The sequence below is a fragment of the Somniosus microcephalus genome, chromosome 17, assembly GCF_052327205.1.
Source record: "Somniosus microcephalus isolate GS21.2 chromosome 17, FLI_Smic_1.0, whole genome shotgun sequence".
NCBI lineage: Eukaryota > Metazoa > Chordata > Chondrichthyes > Squaliformes > Somniosidae > Somniosus > Somniosus microcephalus.
Genome location: NC_141003.1, coordinates 42,514,670 through 42,526,894, shown reverse-complemented (window position 1 = coordinate 42,526,894; position 12,225 = coordinate 42,514,670). Strand labels below are relative to the sequence as shown.

General features: G+C 42.9%; 1 protein-coding gene across 7 annotated transcripts in view; it reads right to left on the bottom strand.

The window, feature by feature from the left end:
* The window catches only part of tbc1d22a (TBC1 domain family, member 22a), a 554,059-nt gene extending 550,394 nt beyond the window's left edge, over positions 1-3,665 (bottom strand). For 3 of the 7 annotated variants that reach the window (XM_086010293.1, XM_086010297.1, XM_086010296.1), the window contains exon 1: positions 3,402-3,661. In XM_086010293.1, coding sequence (XP_085866419.1) covers positions 3,402-3,463 — 62 coding nt within the window. In that variant the 5' untranslated portion in view covers positions 3,464-3,661. Of the gene's footprint in view, positions 1-2,987; positions 3,187-3,401 lie in introns of those variants that run through there. The other 4 variants (XM_086010294.1, XM_086010298.1, XM_086010299.1 and 1 more) reach the window with 3 other exon arrangements.
* Positions 3,666-12,225: the final 8,560 nt, after the last annotated feature.

Sequence of the window (12,225 nt, the reverse complement as noted above, 5' to 3'; positions counted from 1 at the left end):
AATTTTACAACATATTTTGTTAAATATATCAAAGGAAGCATTTATTTTATATGTAGAAACATAAGTAGGCCATTCAGCCCCTCTAGCCTACGCCACCATTCAATTAGAACACGGCTGATCTGTACTTCGGCTCCATTTACCCAGAGTGGTGGGGAACAATTGTAAATGGGTCCAAAAAGAGTGAAAAGAAATGTACAGCAGAAAAGTCTTCATCCTTCCTCTCAAAACAGAGAGGAAAAAAGGTGTTGGTTCTTCTCTGGTTTATACAACTAATTTTCTGGGTCCGTATTACTGCATTCGTTAGCAAGTGCTTTCCCCACAGACATGAGAGTAGAGACAAGTGTGACTTATTAATCCAGTAACATAGTTAATTTTCATTTACATAATGTGCTACATATTATGTATCTATATATAGATTAATACCTCAATTATTTTTAACTGCCATCCGCTACAAAAGAAAGATGCAGTTAGCAGCAGCCAGAATCAGAAGATGAAAGGAGGAAGAATTGAGAGCTGATAGGATGAGAGATGAAGTAGCAGCTATTCAAGTTGCAAGTCTAATGAGCTTGCATTATTAGTCCAGTGTTGAATCCCACCCAAAATGGGTCTCATTGGTGACTGTGCCAATTGGAGTATCTGGGCTAGTCTTAATGGAAAACACATTAGATATAAATGCAATCCAACCTCTTTTAATCACCATGAACAAGATATTAATTTCAAGCCATGCAATCAAACAGACCTGAAATAGCCCCCAGACTCTCTTAGCTATGCCCCAAATCATGAATTTGCCCCCTCAGACACTAATAATTAATGCATTATATAATGCAGACAGCCCACAAAAATATAAGTAAAACTGTATCTTACCAATTAGTAAGACAGAAGAAAGCAACAAATCTAGATTATAAAAATGCAACCCAATAATACCAACAGCGTTAGTAATAAATAAAACACAGCCAGAGCTGCATCCCAAAGCCCCGAGTCTCTCCACCCCTGCCCAAGGCTGCAGCCACATGCTCCCTCCTATCTTCGAATTGAAGATTTGGTTGCCTAAGCAAATATGACAACACACCCCAGTCCTGCAATTCCAGAAGATTGGATTATATCGGTAGCAACATTTCCTCTAAGCTGCGCAGCCGCCAGTCCCACAGAGTCTGGACCGGCTTTTCCAATGTTAAATTTCATGCATGCACGAAACTGTGAATGGACCATAAAGGGGCCGCGCACACAAAAATAATTAGGGGGAACATTGATCAGCAGCTAGCTGAGGTTTTTAGCCCCAAGTCTGGATATCTACAGCAAGTGAATGAAAGAGAGATAAAAGCATTAAACATACTGAGAGAGATACATAAATATAGTGAGAAGGAAGAGTAGTGTGAAAGGCAGAGTACCAGACATAGCAAAAAAGCCACAGAAATACAGATGGAGAGAAAGACAGAAGCTGCACAAGAGTATAGAAGAGCAGAAAGAAACAAGGAGACACTCTTGCACAAAAAGGTGACACCAAGAGGCAAACCAGAGACAGAAATGTGTGATGCAGAGATAGGGTAGGAGACAAAGGCAGAGGGAGAAGTAAAAAGCAGCAGACAAGCCCTGCAAATTTTCCTTTTCAAGAGTATATATCCAATTCCCTTTTGAAAGTTACTACTGAATCTGCTTCCTCCACCCTTTCAGACAGTGCATTCCAGATCATAACAATTTGCTGCGTAAAAAAGATTTCTCCCCTCTGATTCCTTTGCCATTAATCTTAAATCTGTGTCCAATGGTTAACGACCCATCTGCCAATGTAAATAGTTTCTCCTTATTTGCTCCATCAAAACCCTTCATAATTTTGAACACCTATTATATCTCCCCTTAACTGTCTATGCGCCAAGGAGAGCATTCCCAGCTTCTCTGGTCGCTCCACATAAATGAAGTCCCTCATCCCTGTTTGGTCTTGCATTTTTATTTGCTGGTTTGTCCTTGTCTGATTTGAATTGCATGGGCCAGGAGGTTTGTGAAGGCCTTGCTAGGAAATCAGAATGTCAAAGTTGGTTAATATCAGCAACTTGAGATATATGCAAATTAACTGAAACATGGGTCTAAACTTAATGGTCCAGAATTGCATTCACCGCTGGCTCCAAAGTACCTTTCGCGCAAGGATCTCACGATCCTTGAATCGACAACTTTTGAATTGAACGTCAGAAAACCCAATCAATGGAGGTTAGTGGGGATCCCCTTGTGCGAGCTGCTGTGAGGTCAACAAGCTGTCTAAGCAGCCAATCAAAAGGCAGAATTCTCAGACAGCGAATAAGGAAGTGAGTAAGCTCTTAAAATTCGAACTTTTTACAAAGGTTAAAGAGAGCAAAACAAAGATTAGGACTCTCATGAGGAAAAGGCAAACCTGATACAAAGATGAACTTATTTAAGTTTCTTAAAATTTTAATTTTATTAAAATGGATCAATTTCACACTGTACAAAATTAAAATTAGTTTTTCAGGCCCTTAACATTTGTTTAGCAGTCAATACCCTGTTAAAACCCCAGTTACGCCTAATCCCTTTGGGTTTAACAGCATAATTACTGCGGAAGAGCCAAAGTTTTCATTAGTTTCCCTGATTTGAGCGACTACACCGATTGCCGGCTTGGGGGGCGGTGGGCACAGCGCAGCAAGTGTCGGAGCTGTGCACAGTTTCCAATGCGGAATGACGGTGAACGCTGCCAGTTCGCCGCCATCCGGACCGCAAATTCCAGGCCATTATATACGTGGCTCCTAGAATTTCATGAATGTACACTTATGTAGCTCACGAAAACAAAAAGCTTGGTTAGGACACGACTATACTAACATATAGCAACAGAACTGTAATTGCACTGTATTGTTCCATATCCACAAACGGGAGACTCACTGCAATTGGCATAACAGTACTGACTTTAGTGCTTATGCATAACTGAGTCTTGTTAAGCCTATCGCCCCTGTAATCTCAGTAAGAGTTAAATATCCCAGTGACTTAACTCGTTCCCCAACTGCCGACTCCTGTTTTCCAACTTTCACTATTGAAATACTTCCTTAAAATTCTGTGGACAGCAAGCTTAACGTTGCCTTTCGGTTTTGAAGAGTCATAGAAAATACAGCACTTGACTGCCACAGAATTTATTAATTTAACTGTAAAAAAGAGAATTAAAAAGTTTAGGAACATTGCAAGTTCGTCATTTTAAAACTTCAGCCACTTTTCTGACAGTGACGTTACGCTCCAATGTCGCCCCGTTTCGGTTATAGACAGAGGACCTGAGCCGAGCCCCAGCTCCAGCCCCGGAACCCACACAGCCGCGCTGCTCGCGGTCACCGGGAGCCACGACCCGACCACCCGCCTCCCGCTCGGCCCGGGCAACATAAACAAGGGGGTCACCGAGTAAACACGTCACGAACCTGCCTGGAACCTTGGAAACATTCCGCTTCCAGAACTGTTTCTTCCCGCCGTCACTGGACATTTTCCAGCTGAGTGCGGGCCCACTATCACCAAGTGTCAGACACAAAAATACAGCTCGGACCGACCGCAAGCTGCAACGTTTATTTCACCATACAACGGCCTCCCAGTCACTGGCAGAGGGGCGCCATGTTGCCGTTCCCAAGAAACGTCCTTTCCATTGGCTTGAATTTCCGAGGTAACGGCCGCACCAATCAGACGCCGCGTTGTGTCGATGTTCCCCGCGACAGCCGATGATGTCACAAAGTGATGGGCTGATCCATGACGTCACGGCGTTAGTTTCGTTTTACTTTGAAGAATGTTCAATTTTTAAAATGTTGGAACGTTGCCAGTTAACACCTTGTTATAAGCACATTGCTGTTGGTGTGTATTTGTAATACGCCTTCATTCATTTCATACACACGAAGTTAAAGAATATTAGGAAAACATTATATAAAATTACAGTATATTTAAAAGTCTCAGTTCTGGTTTAAGGTAGGCAACCAGGCAGACCTTGCAACTTGGGGAGACTTTTATGGAGATGAAAACTCAACCAAGTGCTAAAGATGCAAAAGTGTAGCCAAATTTGCAGGGGATTCATTGAAAGTTTTGGAAATGCATAAACTTTTTATTTTTTCCTGTTTGATATGAAATATACCAGTAATTAAAGTAAGGAGATATAGTATGTATATTTAAAAACCGGAGTGACTATTGACAACGCAGTTGACCTCCATCATCAATGATATAATAACTATTGACACTGCAGCCCGCCCTGGGGTAACAATATTGACACCGCGCAATATAGGGTTCAGGACTAGTGGTTAGTGTTAGAGGTTGGTGGTTGAAGTTAGGGTTAGGATTTGGGTTAGAAAACACTATTGACAATGTGTTGTCACTAGACATACACATTAAAAATGCAGGGTACTGTTCAGAAATCAGGGTGTGATCCTAAAAATCAGATTTACTGATGATATTGACCTTACAGCATCTAAAACAGATTTGCAGAGGCAACTGATAAGGTGTATGTGGAGAGTAGATAATTTGGATTAACATTAACATAAAGAAGACAACAGTCATGTAATTTGGGACGCATCACGAACATCTACACATTACAGTTGATGGGGATGCAGTTGAACAGGTGGAGAAGTTTGTATATCTTGGTGGGCTAATGGCAGAGAATGAGCATTGTGAAGAAGACATCAAAAGAAGGATTGGACTTGCTTCTGCTCTTGTAAGATTATAAGAAAGCTATTGAAGGCTAAAGTTATTTTGGCAAAAACCAAAGTAAGAGTTCATGAAGTGATAGATATCCCCTACATTATTTTCTGGATCTGAGCGCTGGAACATGGGAAAAGTTGACGAGCAAAAGATGCTAACAGCAGAGATGAGTTGGTTGAGATAAATACTGCGAGTATCCAGGATACAAAGCATCAAGAATGATATAAAAACATGGCTTGATCAAAAAACGCTTAGACAGAATATCCAAGAAAGACGACTGCCATGGTTTGGGTATGTTTCAAGAATGGAAACAGCTACAATACCTTTCATAGTCCTGGATACAGAAATATATGGAACTAGAAGCAACAGAAGACCAAGGAAGAACTTGTATTCGCACCCGTACGACCAGATTTAGGAACAGCTTCTTTCCCAGGGCTGTCAGCCTACTGAACTCCACAAATAAACACTAAAGCCTGCACATCTGCCGATGCACTTTATTATGGTCATATTTATGCTAATATATATGTGCAAATGTATGTTGAAATGTTTAAGTGTCCTAATCCAAATTGTACACTCTCGGGAGCCGCAAGCCGACATTTCGTTGTACTGCACTTGTGCACTAACAATTACAATAAAAGTTGATTTGATTTGATTTTGATTTGAACTGGATATACAATGTCAAGTGACTTGTCACAGAAAGGGATACAGATGACTGAAGTATCCAGGCTAGTTCAGAACCAACAACAATGGAATGAATTCATTCAGTCTCATCGTCACTGTTGATCTGACATTCAGGACGTTAGATTTTAGTTTAATTTAGTACTGTAGTATTAATAATAGTAGTAGTAAATGTTGACAGATACATGAACACAGAAATTATGGGTTGTGGTCAGGAAGTGCACGCCTTACATAAGATTAATAATATGTAGGTGTGTTAGCTATGTTGTCTCTATGACTTTAGTATTGTGCTTCTATAATTCTTTCTTTCTACTGATGCATTCCTCTAGATATCATCAACTCCTTCCATTCTTTTGCTGATGCCTGCACTTTACAATTAATTCTTTCCAAATCACATGCCCGCACTGTTCACAACATAATAGCTAAATCAATGCATCTACTTCATGCCCTTCCATGGTGCAGTGAAAAAATAGTTTCCTTCAATTCTTTTTCTTTTGAAAATCTTTCCAACATCAACCACTTTTAACTTTGATGGGACCACCTTTACTCCTTTATCACTTAGCACCATTTGTGGCCTCAAATGGAACTCCACGGGGGGTGATTTTGCCAATGGGGGCGCATTGGAGGCAGGACTGCTGCTTGTCAGGTTTCAGTCCCGCCTCCATCGATTTCTGGCCAGCCCACGCTATTTTCCCTTGATTGACCTTGTTAAGCCTGCCCAGCGGGCTTAGCAGGCCAAATAAAGGGAAGCTGGTTACAGAGTACATCAGCGTATGATGTTTCATCTGTCAAAAAATTGACAGATGAATTGTCATCGTTTGACAGCTCTGTGAAGCTGTCAAACACTGACATTCTGTTGTTTGATGAGTCCTTGTATTCAAGACCCATCAAACCTATCTGCTGAGCAGAAATCAGATGGCTGTTACATTGGAGAATGCAGCAGCCATTCTGTCATCTCTGCCGATGAGATGTGAGACTCTCCGGTTCCCCAACTGCTGAAGCCTGCAGGAAGAAACAAAGGTAAGTAAACATTTTCTATCACTTTTCACTCACCTCACATTCTTACCTCTCCACACTTGCACCTATCACTTATCTCCACAGCGCGCTTTTGGACCCCTTCGACCCCCACAGACCCACTACTCGCCTCGGTGACCCTGGCGGGGTTTCCAGACGTCGGGAAGCCTGCGCCTCTGGTGGAAAAATGGGGATAATCCTCTTAACTGCTTGTTAACTACCTGTTAACAGGCAGTTAAGTGGCTGTAATCCCCTTCCCGCCTCCAGGAGACGGGACCTGACGCGGGTTGGCTACCCGCCTCCTGGGAAGATGGCACGGAGGCGAGTTGGGGGCAGGATGTGTACCCGTCCCCAGATTCTGCCATTTTCCCGGCAGACCCACCTCCCCAGGGCTGGCAAAATCCAGCCCTTCATCTCCATTGTAAAAACTACTTCCAACAGGCTTGGTCTTCTCTTTTCTGCCTAACATTTCTTTATCCCCCTACTTTTTACTTTTCATGAAACCCAAGTTAATCCAAGGTTTGAATATTGCTTCCATAACTGAGGAGGTTTATCTATCTTCTCTGGTCAGCATACAAGAAAAAGCTTGTTGCATGATAGATGATCCTGATTTCATTGCTAACTTTTCAAATCTTTCTATATTTTATCAATACTCCCACGGTCAGTGCTACTGTACTATTAACTTTTCTTTCTTGTTCTTTATAAACTCCCAATATTCAACCTAACACTCCTGCTGTTCCTCCCACATCCACTGTGTTGAAATTAAGATTCATCACACAGCATCTCAAAAATGTTAAGTGTCTTCCCTTCCTTGGTCTCTCATTCCTCCTTCAATATTTAAAAACCCAATCTTGGCCTTGGCTGATCCTTACTTTGTGACTTCTCTTTTATTCTTTTCAGCCTTTGCAGTGTTCTGTGCTATAGGCCTTGCCCCTTTACTTTGGCTTAACAATTCAAAAAATACTGAAATAAATGGAAGTGCAAAATAACACAAAAAAATCGTATGCTGACTTTTTAAAAAACACTTACACAGAACAATATTATTCTTTTTAAAATCATTCTATAAACAAAGCATTCTACATATCATTTCCAGGTGTAGTGGCTAGTGGCTTCTATCCAGGTAAAACAGATGGGCAGATTTTATGCAGCTCTTTATTTCTTGTATTGACTGCAAGCACATGAATTATGGAAATTTCTTGAACCAGATCTGGGGACAAGATAGAAGTTATCAGAGATAACGCTCTGTTATCTTAGAAAAGTAATCTTGCAGTTCTCAACCTGAAAAGAAACGAGCCAGACCAATGCAAAAGCAAAATGCTGCGGATGCTGGAAATCTGGAAAAAAAAACAGAAAATGCTATAAATACACAGCATCTGTGGAGAGAGAAACTGAGTTAATGGGCTCGATTTTAATTCCTGAGGCGGGTTGGAGTCGGGTTGCGTGGTGGGCGGGAACAGCTGCAGAGTTGCGATTTTTATTAAAGTACCTTGTTAATTTCATGGAGGTGCGCTGGCCGGTCCAATGAGTGGGATCGGGTCGGCTGGCCGCCTCTGATGATGTCATAATAGCAGCTGCTTTCAAAGCTGCCTTCCAGCCTGAGCCTTTCCATTGTGGTTTCCTGCACTTCTTTTAAAAGCTATGACTTCTTCCAGAGGCAAGGCAGCTCCTCGTTCTAATGATGAGTCCCTCCAAGTTCTTGTGGATGCTGTCAGAAGGCGCAGGGAGATTCTTTTCCCTCCCGATGGCAGGAGGATGCCTCCTCAGCAGACCAAGGCAGCCTGGCTGCGCATTGCTCAGTAGGTGAGCGCAAGGTCCATTTATGCATGGTCATGGATCCAGTGCCGCAAAAGGCTTAATGATCTTGTGAGAACATCAAAAGTGAGTATCCCATCTCACTTGCCTTCACTCTGCTTCCCTTCTCTTCACCAGCACTCTGCGTTGTAAGCCTCCTCCTTCACATCCCACCTTACTCTTACTTCCCTTGCACCCTTTCCTATCCATCTCTGTCTCTGCACTGAATCACTTCAGCATCCTGCCTATGCACCCCTTAGACTCACTCTCACTGTCATGCAGTGACAACAACTAACAACGCACAGGGAGTTACCTTCCTCTTGGCACCTTACCCCATCTTTGTCTCACTCAAAGCTTCTATGGTAGGGATTAATCACACTCACTCCATCACTGTGGCTGAAACACCACTTGTGTCCCTCCTTGCAGGAAAAGATAGCCCACAATAAGAGGAAGAGAGCAATGACTGGAGGAGAAACACCTACCCTTGCAACATTGACCAGTGCTGAGGAGGCAGCAAACAAGATTGTTGGAGGGGGCGAGGACCTGGAAGTGGGCGATGGAGAAATGGGCACACTAGTTTCATCCCTCTCAGAAAGCAGTGGAATATGATGTTCATAGAGAATCGTTTTGTATCATCTGCTCAAAAGGATTTGTCTGCTACATCAATATCAGACATCTAATTCAAGCCTTTACTCTCCCACAGGACCATCGAGCGCCCCCCTCCCCACGATCCAGGATGAAGAGCCAGACATCTCCTCAGAGGAACCTGAAGTCTCTGAGGGAGCAGTGTCACCAGGACTCAGCGCATCCAGCAGCAGCGCAGCAACGCACACCTCGGTGGGGCCATCGCGAGTTAGAGTAGTGTTGCCACCTGGTCTATCACAGCACACAAGTGAGCATCAGCAGATGGTGGAGACAGCGACAGCAGTGGAGAGTCCTCTGTGGACTCTTGCTGGTATATTTTGTCATGTGTTAAAGATAAATTATGTCGAACAGTTGATTATGTGGCCTGTGTGTTCTGGGAAATGGCAAAAGTACATTAAGGGCTCAGGGCGACTTGCATTTGTAATGCCGATGATAAAAGTAATAGGAAATAAGAGGGTATAGCAGAGATGAAGTGTGACGTTGGACAAGTGTCGCCTGCAATTACAGAGCCATATGTTGGCCACCTATGGTCAAAGAGTAAGCTTATGGTAGTGTGGCATGGCAGTGTGCATACCCTGGTTGACGGGCAGCAGTGAACTAGAGGGATGCTGCACTGGTCACAACAGGGCATGCAAGGCTCCCCTCGTCCTCCTCCGACTCCTCTTCCCAGGAAGATCTGTGGTGAGCCACGCGGCTGCTTCTCCCCCTATTATGAGGACCAGGATGAGAGGGCATAAATGTTTCCCATCCCCATGTTATAGATTTCATTTGAGGTAACAATCTTGCAAGCGCACAGTCAAAGTGGCCTGAAATATTTCCATTCATGACACACTGCAGATGGGTGTCATCATGAACAGTCAGAAGGTCAGTCGATGTGCAAAATGTTATCCCATACCTACAACAGCAAACTTGTTGCATTTGAATGTCAGCCATGTTTCAGGGGCGCTTTTAAAGTGCTCCACCAATGCATACGAATTATGTCCTCCAGCAACTCGTCTCCTTGAACCTGGCCTGTTTCTGACTAGTCGGGAAACAGGAGCCAGAAGCAGGAAATTGGGAAACCACTATGAAAATAGGATTAGCAAGGCAGTTAACAGGCTGTTAACTGCCATAACTACCTGTCCCACTAGTTGGAGACGGGTCAGTTTGGGAGCGGCTAAACAGACACTCAGGAAAATCGGGTGGGGGCGGGATGGAGGCGGCTCGGGTGTCTGAAGCCATTTTTCCCGATTTTCCCAAGAGACCCGCCTCCAAAACCGCCTACTCAGGGCTATTAAAATCGAGCCCTACATTTCAGGTCGATGACCTTTCATCAGACTAATGCTGCACTGATGTCAGCCATAATGAGGCCCATCTCTGTTTCCCTTTTTAATCTCTCTCCTGGTGGTGTTACCACAGAATACATATTTAATGATCGATTTGTGATCATTTATATCCATTATATACAAGTGTTATGGATGTAAGTATTTTCTTTTTGTATCTCTCCATCATCCACATTCCTCCCTCTGAAGCTGATTCTCCAAGTATGTGCCTTTGTCATCATGGGATCTGCTTTCTCTCCCACCAGTTCACAATGTGTGCACCCTCTAATGTTGTGAATAACCTTGTCAATCTGTGAACTGGTTTTCAAGAGTATCTAAACTTACATACAGAAGTAATTGATTATATATTTTATCATGTGGTCGTGTAATACATCTTGTAAATTTTACGGTAAAACATTTTCTTGTGCAACTCGGGTCTGCCTATGTCGAAGTGTTGGTTGGTTTCAATTTTCCTTTTCCTTTTTGGTTCAGTGTTCAAGTCTCTTGCCAATGATCATCCCCTTCATCGCTACTTGCATCTGTTAGAAACTAGGGGTGCCTAAAAATGTATATGGCTACACGAATAAATACTGGCCCAGAAATTCAGGTCTCCACGGGTGAGTACGCAGTGGGTACTCACCTGTAGGCCCAACGGAAGTGCTGGTTTCGTGCATGCACTGCGCATGCGCGGGAAACCGGAACTTCCGTTCCCTTAAAGGGGTTCAGCGATCGAACGCGTGCGCCGGAGAGGCAGCGCATGCGCATGGAACTTACGTTTTTTTTGCAGGTTTCTCCGAGAGGGTAAGTCTCCAGGAGTTACATATGTAAAAAGCAGGCGCAAGGCCTGCTTTTAACAAGGTAAGTGGTGAATTAATTAAAATTAAAACATTTTTTCCACAGGTTTATTATTTTTAAATACTTTAAAGGTAAGTTCATTTTTAGCCCCGTTAGAAAAAGTAATTAATTTTTTCAAAAATTTAAATTATTGTTTAAAATTGTTATTTTATGTAATTTATAGTTATTTAAAAAATGTGATGTTTTTTTAAAATTTATTTGAAGTTTTAGTGATGTTTTGGGGCTTATAGTATTTACAGCTCTTCCTGTCAATTTTATGAATGGGCTTTTCCCTGCTACCATTGGCTCTCCATGGCCCATGTGATCCCAGGGGATGCATCGAACTAACTGCGCCCCTGGGATATGCAAGCACTGCACGCCAGCAGTTGGAGGAGGCCCAGGATCGGAATCCCACGCGGGCCCACAGCTCAACGGCCGGCGCGCTAGGTAAGTGCAGGTCGGGGGCTTGCACCTGTGGGAAGCCTCCAACCTGAATTTCTGGGCCAATGTGTTTAAATGATAAGTTTTGTTTTCTTGGAAAGCTTGCATTAGAATTTGAGACAGTCTTTTTAATCAGTTAGATTGGGTGAAACATAAACATTCCACACGGGGGCCCATAGGATGGTCCTGCCAGGCTAGTTATCTGTTGTTTGTAAGTTAGGGTTTTGACTTTGTTAATGGGTTTTGACTTTGTTAATGTATCTTTAATTTGGCCAGTGAAGGCCCAACCTATGTTTCTTCCATTATTACTAATAACCATATTATAATCTCCACAGATAGAATTTGCAGTTTGTTTAGCAGAACTGCTTGTGAAGATAATTAAAAGTTAATTAGGAAAAGATATAGAATGAAAAGAATTTGAGGAGGCTAAGGTATCCATCTTAGAATGGGCCATTTGCTAGATGAAGGTGAGATAGCAACTGGTTAATGTGCGACAGCTCTGGCTGGGGCCATGATTAAGAGGGACAGGGCCGGGCCTTGTACTTGCTGGGTTAAGGAGGATAGAATCAAGAGAGATAAGATGGATTCCAATAGAGGAACCTTCAAAATGTAAAAACAAGAAAGATAAATTGGATGAAGTAATGAGACCCTCTTTTGGGGAGGGCTTTCATCCAAGAACCAAGACCAAGATCTTGAGCTGTCATTGATTGATGAAGTTTTAGAGGAACCTCTATAGGTTAAATGGTCTTGTCAATAACTTGGCTTCAGGCCCATCCCTAAAAAGAGAATAAAAAGTAACACCGACCGGCTTGCACACAGATGGTGGAGGGGAGAGCAGAACAGAAGTTGCAAAGAGAAGTTGGGC